At 32.1% G+C, this 13,151-nt stretch overlaps 1 protein-coding gene across 1 annotated transcript in view; it reads left to right on the top strand.

Moving 5' to 3' along the window:
- Positions 1 to 13,151, top strand: part of cntnap3 (contactin associated protein family member 3) — a 113,169-nt gene that overhangs the window by 98,634 nt on the left and 1,384 nt on the right. Inside the window, 4 exon segments of the mRNA XM_042765648.1 lie at positions 1,499 to 1,632; positions 3,365 to 3,452; positions 7,502 to 7,720; positions 10,926 to 10,997. Of these exon segments, the coding sequence (XP_042621582.1) occupies positions 1,499 to 1,632; positions 3,365 to 3,452; positions 7,502 to 7,720; positions 10,926 to 10,997 (513 nt within the window).

Genomic DNA, 13,151 nt, shown 5'->3' with positions numbered 1-13,151 from the left:
GTCCAGCGCCGCCGCCGCAGCAGAATTCAGTAAACTGTGGATCTGGCTCATCACGGCACACACAGAGAGGAAGCAGCAGACAGCGTGTGGCGTTAATACCTGCTAGTGCAATTATGCAGAAAGTCCATAACAGCCTCCAGAACCCCGCCGGCTGCTTTGACAGCTTCCTGTTCCTGTTGCATGCCATTTTTATTTATTTCTCAGTGTCCATATGCATTAATTAACAGGACAGTTCACCCAAAAATTGCAAGCAAAAGATAACTGATCCATTAGCACAGAAACAAGCACGCTAACAGCCGTATAGAAACATGCCACGTATAATATTTGTCACATGCAAAACCCACTTACACTGCTGTTCAATAGTTTGGGATCAGTAAGATTTGTAATGTTTTTTAAAGAAGTCTCTTCTGCTCATAAACCCTGCATTTATTTTAACAAAAAACAGTAATACTGTGAAATATTATCGTGATTTAAAATAACGGGTTTCTATTTTAATATACTTTAAAATGTAATTTATTTCTGTGATCAAAGCTGTATTTTCAGCATCATTACTCCAGTCTTCAGTGTCACATGATCTTCAGAAATCAGGGTTGGAAACAGTTTTGCTGCTTTTTTTTTGTTGTTGTTGTTGTTTTTTTGGAACCTGTGATATTTTTTCAAACTTGTTTGACGAATAAAAAGTTACAAATTACAGCTTTTATTCAAAATAGAAATCTTTTGGAACTATATATATTTTTATACGTTCAAAAGTTTGGGGTCAGTAAATTTTTTTCTTTCTTTTTTTGAAAGAAGTTTATATTTTTATTCATCAAGGATGTGTTAAATTGATCAAAAGTAATAGTTAAGATTTCTATTTTTAATAAATGTTGTTCTTTTAAACTTTTTTATTCATCAAAGAAATCATGAAAAATTTATCACAGGTTTCAAAAAATATTAAGCAGCAAAAATGTTTCCAACACTGATAATAAATCAGCATATTAGAATGATTTCTGAAGATCATGTGACACTGAAGACTGGAGTAATGATGATGAAAATACAGCTGCGCATCACAGGAATAAATTACATTTTAAAGTATATTCAAACAGAAAACAGTTATTTTAAATTGTAATAATATTTCACAATATTACTGTTTTTTCTGTATTTTTAATCAAATAAATGCAATCTTGATTAGCAGAAGAGATTTCTTTAAAAAACATTAAATATCTTACTGATCCAAAATGTTTGAATGACAGTTAATGATTACATGTTAAAAACTAGCTTTGTAAAGAACTATTAAGTTAAGAGGTGATATGTATGATTAATTCCATACAAAAATTAGTTTTTTACTTTATTTCCACATCTGTTTTGTTTCATAGAGGATAACATTTTAATCCTCTTAAGATTGAACACATTGGCTTCTGTCGCATGTTGATGTTCCTGTTGATGTTTACTGCGGTTAAACTGTGACTTTTTACAGCATAAAAGCCTGTTGAGAAATCCAATGCTCTTTGTTCTAAAGGACATTTGGACGTCAGGTACAAACTGCAGCACAACAGAGACGCAGAGGTTTTCCGAGCCAGCGGCAGGAACCTGGCCAACGGGCTTCTCCACCGCGTGAGCGTCCAGAGACTGGCAGAGACGCTCAGCATTCAGGTACTGCGACGCATCAAACAGGACTGAAGGGACTTTCTGGCTATCCTCAACATACAGCATCCGTGACACGATGTTGATTTCCAAATCCATGCAAATTTATAACATTTAAGGCAAGACAACACAGTGGACAATACTATAATAGTACAAAAACTATAACAGTATCTCAAAGATACTAAAATAACACTGATCTGAAATCTGACAATTATGGAAGCAAACTGCCAAAAACATCAACCACTGTTTGTTTGTTTTTTTTAGGTGAGTTTGCTTCCATAATTGTCAGATTTCAGATCAGTGTTATTTTAGTATCTTTGAGATACTGTTATAGTTTTTGTACTATTATAGTACAAAATTATACTGTTATAATTTTGACATACTATTATAGTTTCTGTCAATATAACAGATTTTATTTTGCTATTTTCTGCTTTCATGTTAATTTTAGTTAAAGTTTTAGCAATTTTGTTGGGTTTTTGTCATTTTTATTCATTTTTGTTGTTTTTAAATAAGTCTATATTGTTTTTATAATGTATATATTTTCGAGTTATTTTAGTGATTTAGCTGAAACTAGATGAAAATGCTGCTTTGCCAACTTGCTGAAATAAGTTTTTTTTAATTTGAATTGTAATTTATTTCAAGTAACTAAAAAGCTTTTTTTTATTTATTTTTATTTTTTTTTATGGTTTTAGTTTTAGTTAACTGTAATAACACTGCTTGAGTCTGGTGGGGAAAAAAACATCCAAAATACATATTTAACTGTTTATTTTATTGCACTTTATCGAACTGCTTCTGTTTCATTTACAACACATATTTTAAGCGTTGTTTTCTCTGAGTTTGTTTCCCCACTTCAGTAGTACCTACACCATTTACAGTTTTATTCTTATTTATATATTCTGAAGGTTTTGATGAAGGGGTTTGGTCAAATATCATTCACACTGATTTATAGAACATTTTAATCCTAAAAACATGGTTAAATGTGTGTTTCTTTCTCGCTGTTTAAAGTATTTTCTGATTAGATTGATAAAAAGAGAAATTCAAAATCCCCTCTGTAGAATGTCAACTAAATGAAACAAGAATTTTGAATTAGATTTTATTTGCATATTTAACATTTCAGAAAATTTGTAACATAAAAAATTGTCTTAATTTACTTTGGTTAATCACCTGGGGAAAGTATCCTGATATCTATTAGTTAATATTTTACCGTATTTACTTGTAGTGGCTTGTGTTAAAAAAAGTGGCAAAAACGTTGATAAATAAGTTGATAATATTCCATAATATTCCTTTAAACCCTTTAAAATGCTGCAAAATGCATCAAAATATAAAACAGAACATCCTTGACAAGCTATGCATATATTCATGAATTTGAAATGAAGTTTTTGATCACATGGAGACTTTGATTTTGAGTGTCCAGGTGAAATATCAATCAGTCTGATGCGTGACACGCACTGGTCAATAACGGTCAGTCGGCTGGTCTTGGCGCAGCGCCGCTCTGTCATTGACCAAACCAATTAGTCTGAACCCTTGCTGAATGCAAACATGCGGCCGGAGCGAAACGCTTCCTCTGCTGTTGAACCAGCGAGCGGCTGCACTTTGACAAGTCTTATCATTACTTTGAAGATAAGTTTTAATTAAAACGCTTGCAGATGAATTTGCCCTTGCTATGAACAAACATGCTGCTGACAATGTTTTCTGTCCTCTTTCCTAAAATTTGAACTGTGCCTTGTTGTGTTGTTTGTAGGTCGATCAGCATGCACAGGAATATTTTAATCTAACTTCGGACACTGAATTCAACGCCATCAAATCCATTGTCTTGGGAAAAGTGAGCGGTGAGTCAAATCACTGTAAAGTGTAAACAGTTGAATTTAAACTTCTAATTTTGAAATGTCAACAAAAATTCAAAATGAATTTAATTGACTGCACATGTGGCAATGATTTTTGAAACAAAATTTAGTTTAAGCTAAATTATTTTAATAGAAAACTTTGTTCAGGATGAGTTTTGAACTGCATGCATTAAAAGAAGTCTATTGTTAGGAGGTTCATTTGTTTGTTTTGTTTTGCATTGCAACTTTTTTCATGACAATTAAGCATAAAATTGCATGCATTAAAAACTCCCTTTTATTAGGATGTTTATTTATGTATTTATTTTGCATTGTGACATTTTTTTCATGACAATTAATCACAATTTGCCACTAACTTCTATCTCACTAAATATACTTTCATTATATATCTATTTTTTTTTTCTATGTGTGTGTGTGTGTATATATATATATATATATATATATATATATATATATATATATATATATATATATATATATATATATATATATATATTTATTTTTTTTTTATTTATTTAAAAAACATTTGTAAGTAAATAGCATTGTAATATTTTTTATAATGCCTTTATTTTATTTTTATTTATTTTTTCTGATTTTAATGAAAATTTTGGTTCAGGATGAGTTTCTGAGCTGCATGCCCAAAAATTTTAATGGTCCTAAAAATAGACTTAATTATATCTTTTTTAAGTTTAAGCTAAATGTTTTCATAATAAATGAGCAAAACCCAAAAGTCTTACATATGTGCTATTTGACAAGCAGTTATAATCTATTCTGAACATCACCAGGTGTTTTTTGTATTAAGGAGGAAATGTCTCTGAATCACAATCGAGTTCTGACCTCAGCGACATGCAGATGGTCAGTTAAGTGGCCATTATTATATTCATTTTAGAGGTTTTCTAAGCATCACGGATGCTGAAGTGTCTGGAGGAAGCGGAAGCATCAGGAGCTTGTTTGTGCAGTCAGACGAACTCCTCAGTCTGAGTGAACAGAGTTTTCTTTGTCCTATTTACTTCAGATAAGACTAATATTGACTTCACATGTTATTATTGTCGTCTGGGGGGACGGCAAATGGGTCAGTTTAATTTTTTTAAGTCTATAAATAGGATCTGCAGCAGCTTTCTAGTCATAAAACCCAAGGAGATGAATAAAACATTGATATAATAAATAATAAAGCAGAAGTTTAAAAATACAAAGCCTGCACGGTGAATCTCAGGAAGTCATTTTGTATTAAAAAAGTGTATTATTAGGAAGATTTTTGTTTGTTTGTTTTTGCATTGTGACTTTTTTCATTAAAATTAAGCACAATATGCAACTAGCATTGTAGTATTTGTTATACAACCTTTATTTTTTCTGTTTTTAATAAAACATTTTGTTCAGCATGAGTTTTGAACTAAATGCTTAAAAAAAGCTTATTAGGAGGTTTATGTATTTATTATGCATTTTGATATTTTTTCATGATAGTTAATCACATATATTCATAATATTTTTATTATAATGTTTTTTCTCCATAAAGTACATAAATTTGTTTTAATGCCTTTATTTTTTTCTGATTTTAATTATATTTTTTGTCCCCCAGCAGTCATTTCTAGTTATCCAAAGATCCTCATGAGCCAAATAAGGCTGGTTCATTCCCATTGTAATGATGTACAGGTCAAGGTTGGCAGTGTTTTATGGAGGGAAACATTCTCGCGGGGCAGCGTGTGCATCCATATGACCTTTCATATGAACATGGGACATGAAACACATGCGCTGTAACCCTTCAGATAGTGTGTCACTGACAGCAGGCTGTGTGTCATTTCCAGCAAACACTATCGATCACGGCCAGAAATCGACTTGTAATGAATACTAAATCAAATGTGAAACCTGCATCGAGCTCCTGAAGATTAATATTAAACCAGTTCTGAGCTGAAATGACGGCAAGCAGATGCTCAGAATCAAGATCATCAGGTGCATGTCAAAATAGAGACTGTTCATGTTCATTTTTCCATTAAACCTTGTAAAACTTGACATATGAAATAAAACGGGAAAGAACTATTTTTAATTTTTTAATAGATTTTTTATTGAACTTTTAGTTTTTTTTTTTGTTTTTTTTTGAATTTTTTGTTAAAGTTTGCATATGCTTTTTTTCATGGCTCATAAAGTCTGATATGCAGTTGGGAATATTGAGAAAAGAACAGCTGATTTTATTAGATGACTCAAAAAAAGTGAAATTCTGCAGTTGGCTTGCAGGTGCTGTAAACTAATGAGATCTTTATAACAGTATAACAGATACTTACATAAAGTGATCTAAATATCAGATACTCGTCCTCTAAATATATCTCCAGTAATCTGTCTCAGTAAGATGAGATGTAAATGATCCAAACATATAATGCAGTGATTGAGAGATGAAGAAATAAAGGCTCCTCAGAAGATGTGAGATGTTCTGGAGGCTTGTGAAGATCATTCCTCCGCTGAGGAACAGTGAAAGTAAAGCTTCTGGAAACAAACGCTCCTCAAAAGATCCTGATGATCAGATTTGAGACTCTAAAACATGATTGATGGAGAATCAAGTAAAGCCGAGCTGCTTCAGTCCAGTAAGAGTTCATCTGGAGAGATTAATGCAGTTATTCTGATCAAAATCAGTCCAGATTTGACACGTGAAGTTACAGTAAAAGAGCTTTGACTTGATAAACTCTAAACTATCAATCAGAGATAGAAGCATGGAGGAGATTAAGTGTGAAACGGGTTTAACAGCAAAGTTTTGATCATTTAGAGGCCTAAAAATTGCATATAAAATACCACAAAGTATCTTTACAGGGTGAACTTTTCACTCAAACTGAAATGCTGATAATATAATACGTAAAGTAAAGAGCAAACCTTGATGTTAAATAAAAAGGTTTCATGTGTTTTTTTTCCCATGGACCATCGAGCTGCCTGTGGCTCAGTGTCTGGATAAAAGCACTTTCATCAGGCTCCATGTGTTCGGTTCACTGCCGTTGCTGCGGAGTGGAATGCAGCGTGCGGTTTTCACTCGAGATGTTTGGCACAAAGGCTGGATCGCATGGTTTTGTGTTCAGTCCGTGTGCGTTTGAAGTGAGACTCGCATCTCGTTACAGAGGCTGTGACGAATATTAACTGAGCTTCATGGAGTTCTCATGTTATGATGGTTAAGCTTATTTCAGATGTTTCTTCTGAATCCTCTGAAATGAGTCAGTAGTTGACATGCAGTCTGTAAAATGAATGTGGAAGCAGCTCAGATCATTTGGTCTTGGGAGAATTAGATGAGAAATGTTGTCTTTTTTTCTCAGGAGAAACATCTGAGAAGCAGGAAACTCAACCAAAAATCTCCATTAGATCTCCATTTAATTGCTATCCTGGAGAAACCATCGAGATATTTTTTTGATTGTAGAAGTTTGATAAATCTGAGGTCAGTTTGAGACAGTAGCTGTTTCCATCACTCTGTTTTTATGCCCATTTTGAAGTATCGCATCAGAAACGAGTGATGGAAAACGGCAAATTTAGAAAAAAAAAATTCCTTAGTTCACAAAAAAAGTTTTCATGCTCACTTGAGGTAGTTTTTGACTGCGTCACCCATATTTGAAACTGGAGATTTTAAATGACTAATTTACATTTATTTACTATGAATTTTTCAGGAAGAGTTTGTTCTCTTTTTATGTTTTTTTGGGAATGGGTTATATTCACGAATTTTGATGGAAACATAGCTATTGGGGTCTCTTATAAACCTCAAGAGAAAACAAGAGTTGTTGTTTTTTTGTTTTTTTTTTTCTCAAGAGAAAGATCTGAGAGGCAGGATTCTTCAGAAAATCCATTAGGTCTCCATTAATTTGCTATCCTGGAGAAACCATTAAGATAATTTTGAGATGTAAGACTTAATATTGTAGACTTTGCAATCTTGGTAAACTCAGCTGGAGATACTGAGATCTCATCGAAAACTCTGGAGGAGACTACATTTGTCTTTTTCTTAGGAGAAACATCTGAGAAGCAGGAGACTAAAACATTTCCACTGAATACTCAAATGCATCTCTTCTTGTCTGCAGAATCAGGTGAAGTGGATCCAGAGATCGCCCGTCTGAACGCCCTGGGCTTCACCGGCTGTTTGTCTGTGGTCCAGTTTAACTCCATCTCTCCGCTGAAGGCGGCTCTGCTGTATCCAGACACCAGTCCTGTCATAGTCACTGGACCGCTGAGCGAATCCAGCTGTGGCTCGTCTTTACACACCAACCCCTACGCCGCTGAGACCACTCATTCTCTCACAGGTAACGCCATCAACACTGACGCCCACTTCCTTCAATAGTTTACCTAAAGACAGTCAAAAACCCATTCATTTTCTCCATAGATGAATTGATTTTAAACAACTTTACAGACCTACTGTGAGCTCCGGGTTGTTAATCAATGTTACAGTGTATGCTTTTGTTGAAGCCGTCAATCTGCATTATTTTAACTTATTTTTTAAATAAAACTTGTGTTCAACAGCAGAATTCCAGGTGAAAAACTACATTACCCATGATTCTGCAGAGAAATCTCCACCAATCAGAGAACTGAATCAAGCAAATCACTCCAAAATAACTTTTTAGCGACACCCACTCCTATGAAGCATTTCCTACACTCTCAAACTACTTAAATATTTGTGTATGTATGTATATACAGTACAGGTCAAAAGTTTGGAAACATTACTATTTTTAATGTTTTTGAAAGAAGTTTCTTCTGCTCATCAAGCCTGCATTTATTTGATCAAAAATACAGAAAAAATGTAATATTGTGATATATTATTACAATTTAAAATAATTGTTTTTAAATGTATTATACTTATTTTTAGGATCATTATCACATGATCCTTTAGAAATCATTCTTATATGATGATTCATTATCAAAGTTGGAAACAGTTCTGCTGCTTAATATTTTTTCAGAACATGTGATACTTTTTTAGGTACTTTGATGAATAAAAAGTAAAAAAAAAAAAAAAGAAAAAAAGAAGAAGCTATGTTTTTAAAATATAAATATTTTTGTAATAACGATATACACTACTGGTCAGTAATTTGGGGTCAGTAATTTTTTTTCTTTCTTTTTTTTAAATAAAATCAATACTTTTATTCAGCAAGGATGTGTTAAATTGATAAAAAGTGATAGTAAGAAAATATATTATTAGAATATATATTATTAGAATTGTTTTTTTTATTTTGACTAAATGCAGTTCTTTTTTAACATTTTTATTCATCAAATATATTAGACAGCAGAACTGTTTCCAACACTCATAATAAATCAGAATATTAGAATGATTTCTAAATGATCATGTGATAGACTGGATGTTAATTGTGACACTGAAGGCTGGAGTAATGATGCTGAAAATTCAGCTTTGCATCACAGGAATAAATTATTTTTTTAAAAGTATATTCAAATAGAAAACTATTATTTTAAGTTGTAATAATATTTCACAATATTACAGTTTTTTCTGTATTTTTTGATCAAATAAATGCAGGCTTGATGAGCAGAAGAGACTTCTTTCAAAAAAACATTTAAAAATAGTAATGTTTCCAAACTTTTGACCTGTACTGTGTATATATATATATATTATATGTATATATATATGATATATATATATGCATGTATTGCAATAAACATAAAATAAATTGATTCTATATAATTAATGAACACCATTAAATCAATATTTTTATATTTCTCTGTGATTTTTAATTTGTCGTTTGCAATGCTTCACAGGTTTGTAGTTCTTTGCCGCAGTAGTTAAAGCCCTAAAGTTCAGTCTTGTATCTTTGTCTTTTCAACAAATTGCACTTCTTTTGATCCAAATCAAAGTTTGTAATGCTGTGATTCTCCTCATAGATGGTTGGTTTGGTTCAAGGCTTGTAACTCGTAAACAAACACTTTTTAAAAAAATCTGTTTGGGGAAAATGAATGTAAAAATACTTCCAGAACAAAAGATGTTGAAAAAGTGGACGGCACTGACGCACTCTTTTGGTTTATTGGTCAAACCAATTAATTGTCTGTTATTTGGCCTTTTTGAGGTCAAAATGCACTGATATTCTTTGTATCAGAACCTAAATCTACCAAGAGGCTTTGCCAATGGTTTAACTAGTTCTGTTTTAGTGAATTTAGAGGAAATATCGACTGAAATTACAGTTCAAAGCAAACCCAATTTTATGTGTCAGACTGAAATTCATAACTTTGAACATAAGTATATGTGGAGACTCCCAAAATGATTGTGAATATGAGATATTAGGTTTTAGATTGTCACTGAAAAAAAAAAAAAAAAAAAAAGAAGATTTTCTTAGTATTTTTGTTTTGTTTTTCATTAGGAATATCTAGATACATTTGCTTGAGAAGCAAAAGGACTTAAGATGTCATTATTTGTGAAAAAAAAAAAAAAAATTAAGAGTGCCAATGGGGCAGGAAAAATCAAATAAATTACAAATTATAAATTGTTTTCCATTTGAATAAAAATTATTTTTCTGACCCCATTGGCAGATATTTTTCTTGTTTTAAGCAAAAAAAAAAAATAACCTTTTGATAATTGTTTTAGAAAACAAGACTTAATATCTCAAGTCATTTTGCTTCTCAATTAAATGTATCTTCAAGAATGTTTAGATATTTGTACTTGAAAACAAGACAAAACACTTTGCTCTATTTTAAGATTTTTTTCTCATTTTAATTAGTCTGTTAATTACTTCTGTTTTGTTGTAACAGCAAAATAATTGAGTGCTTTTAATGACAGTTGTCTTTAGGAACCTGTAATAATTATGAAAGTGTAATTAAACAATCAATAAAACATCAAATTTACCATTAACATACAATCTTCTACTCTCCAGTTTTGTCTTTCAGCTACTTTCATAGCAGCATAACACTTACAAAACAAAAACATATTAGAATATATCATATGAAATAGTAATACATAATACATTTCTATATATAGGAAAAACTAGTGCTTATATTTTTAAATTAACAGAGTAATGAAGACAAAAGCTGCATTACATCACTTTGTTCATGTCTTGCTAATGCATAGGTTTAAATAAAGGTGAATATTTATATCTTAGATAGATAGATAGATAGATAGATAGATAGATAGATAGATAGATAGATAGATAGTTGGCATTTTTTGTCTTCTTTATATTTTTTTTTCTTTGTTTTTCTCTAGTTTGTTGAGTCTTTCTGGCCAGATTCCTGCTGAAAGTTGAATTTCAGCAAACTTTTGTCGCCGGCTCACTGAATACATCCGCAGTGCTAATTAAATTAGAGCAATAATGATGGTAATGGCTGATCACTGTATTAATCTGCGTGAGAAAGACCTTCATTTGCATAATCATTTCTCGATTGCCTCTGCGTTTGTGCTGCATCGCTCCTTCATCGAGCGGCGTGTTCAATGAGCCGCGACCTGCGAGTGATAAGCGCTTCAGTCCTGCTGATGATCTGTCTGTCTTTCTGTCTGTCTGTCTCTCTTCTCTGCTGTAGATCATGTGGGTTCAGTAAATACGGGTGAGCCAATAGTCAATGCTATCAACAGCGACTCGGCTTTGATCGGAGGTAAATGGTGCTGTAGAGCATGAAAGATATACTCCATTCCTCATCTTTTCTCATTTCATTCATTGTTATTTCGCTGCTTTTGGCTCATATTTACTCGGTCTTGCTCTAGGAATCCCTTAAATGAACAATTCGCCCAAATCCTCATTTCCTCGTTCCCAGACGTTTTGACTTTGTGTACTTTGTGGAAGACAAAAGGAAATGTTTACCAGCTTTTTCCATCCACTTAGGCTGTTAAGCTCCAAAAATGCAGAATAAAAGTGGGGGGAAAAAAATCTGTGAAGTTTGAAGTAAAAAAAAAAAAGCCAGTTTGGCATTTTAAGTTTTAGAGATGGAACTTGAAAAAAATATATATATATATATATTTTTCATAAACTGAAATAATGTCAAAATACCAGTCTACTGAGGGATTAAAATCTGTTTTATACCTTTGAAATATACTGACAACTACCATAAAAACAGGTGGAAAAGACACTCAAATACAAAACATACCCATACAACACTAAAATAATGTAATAAGCATTCATTTATGAATGCAATGTAAAAACCCTAATGTATATAAATAACAAAAAATGAAGATTTTTTTTTATTGCAAATTATAATATGACTTGTTCTTTTTCACCTAAAACTTTACAGTATTTTTCCTTAAAATTATATTAACATGCCCAAATTTTTTTTATAAATGATATCCACTATATATTGTAAGGAAACTTACTGTTAACCAATTAACAGGTTTTTACTGTAGCATGTATACACCTTTAAAATTATAATATTTTACAGTTAATAAGTCTTTTAAGGTCATAATCTTTTTTTTTTTTTTTTTTTGAAGCTGTAAAAACAACATAAATTACTGGTGTAGAAGAAAACATTATTTTACTATTTCTACTTCAAATTTTCATGTTTAATTCAATGTGTTACTTGCATTTATTTGTCATTATTTGTGAAATTTACACCTATGAAAATCAGGTGCAAGTTTATATACCTGTTTACAGTCACTGTATGAAAAAAAGCAGCATCAACATTGTGCTAAACATCTCCTTTTGTGAAACAAAGTCATACAGATTTCAAACAACATTTTGAGAGACAGTTCACATTTTGTGAGCTAAAACTTGCACTTCTTAGATGATTTGTCATGGAAAGTGAACTTCAGTCTCCGTGTGCTTTTGAAAGACTCTATAAAACTAATCAGAAAACCTCCAGACCGCCAGCGGCCCTCAATAATGACTGATTAACGGCTGCGTTCACATTGACCGAATATAAAGACTTCTCCAAAGCTATCGGTAAATAGAATGAAATTAACAAAGGCCCCAAAACTAATTAAACATTTAAAGAAATTATTTGCTGATTAAGGGGTTTCTGCTACAATCCCGAATACACTTTGTCCTTTTCACAGCCACCATAATGTGGCATTAAATTGAGTTGAGATTTATTTTGGCGCTTCAATTAGACATTTCTTTTACCCTTTATAATTAAATGTGCCATGCTTAAGCGGCCACAAAGGAGAGCAACATTTTAGAGGCGTTTTGCTCTGACAGGGAGTAGAATCGAGATGAAGAAGCATTCACAACACGTCTGGTGGCGAAACAAGACCATCAGAGCACCAGTCGCCAGGGTTTTTTGCCAACTTTTTAGCCCTTATTGATAGCCTGTATTTAACAGCTCAAAGGAAAAGGTGCTAATGGCATCTAAATTGCGATTGATTGTGGCATGATATTGGCGTGAGGTCTGAATTCACCCTTTAGAAATGCATCTAGACCGTCCAAGAGCTGAAGTTTAACTCATTTTGTGGCACTAAAAGCCACGTCTGTAAGTCACCCGCCACTAAATGACCAATTTAGGTGATTCCTCTTGAATGCTTTATACCATTTATACCATTCAATTAAACCTCATTAAGTTAAAGATTTGATTTTATTTCGTGAGTATTTATCCAAAGTTGAATTTTCATAACAACTACATTTATATTCATTTATACTATTTTTACCTTTACACATTCATGTTAATATTAAATATTTACAACATATTTGTATGTTAGTTAATATTTTGACATTTTTAATTTACCCCCAAAATTTTTTTGCAATGGCTTAAACAAATTTTGAATAATCACCTTAAAATAAATGGAACTCCCTCAGTTTTCATTACAAATTATGCATACTTTTT

This window comes from Cyprinus carpio, chromosome A10, assembly GCF_018340385.1.
Source record: "Cyprinus carpio isolate SPL01 chromosome A10, ASM1834038v1, whole genome shotgun sequence".
Taxonomy (NCBI): domain Eukaryota; kingdom Metazoa; phylum Chordata; class Actinopteri; order Cypriniformes; family Cyprinidae; genus Cyprinus; species Cyprinus carpio.
The sequence above is the reverse complement of the archived record's forward strand: the minus strand, read 5'-3'. Positions and strand labels throughout refer to the sequence as shown.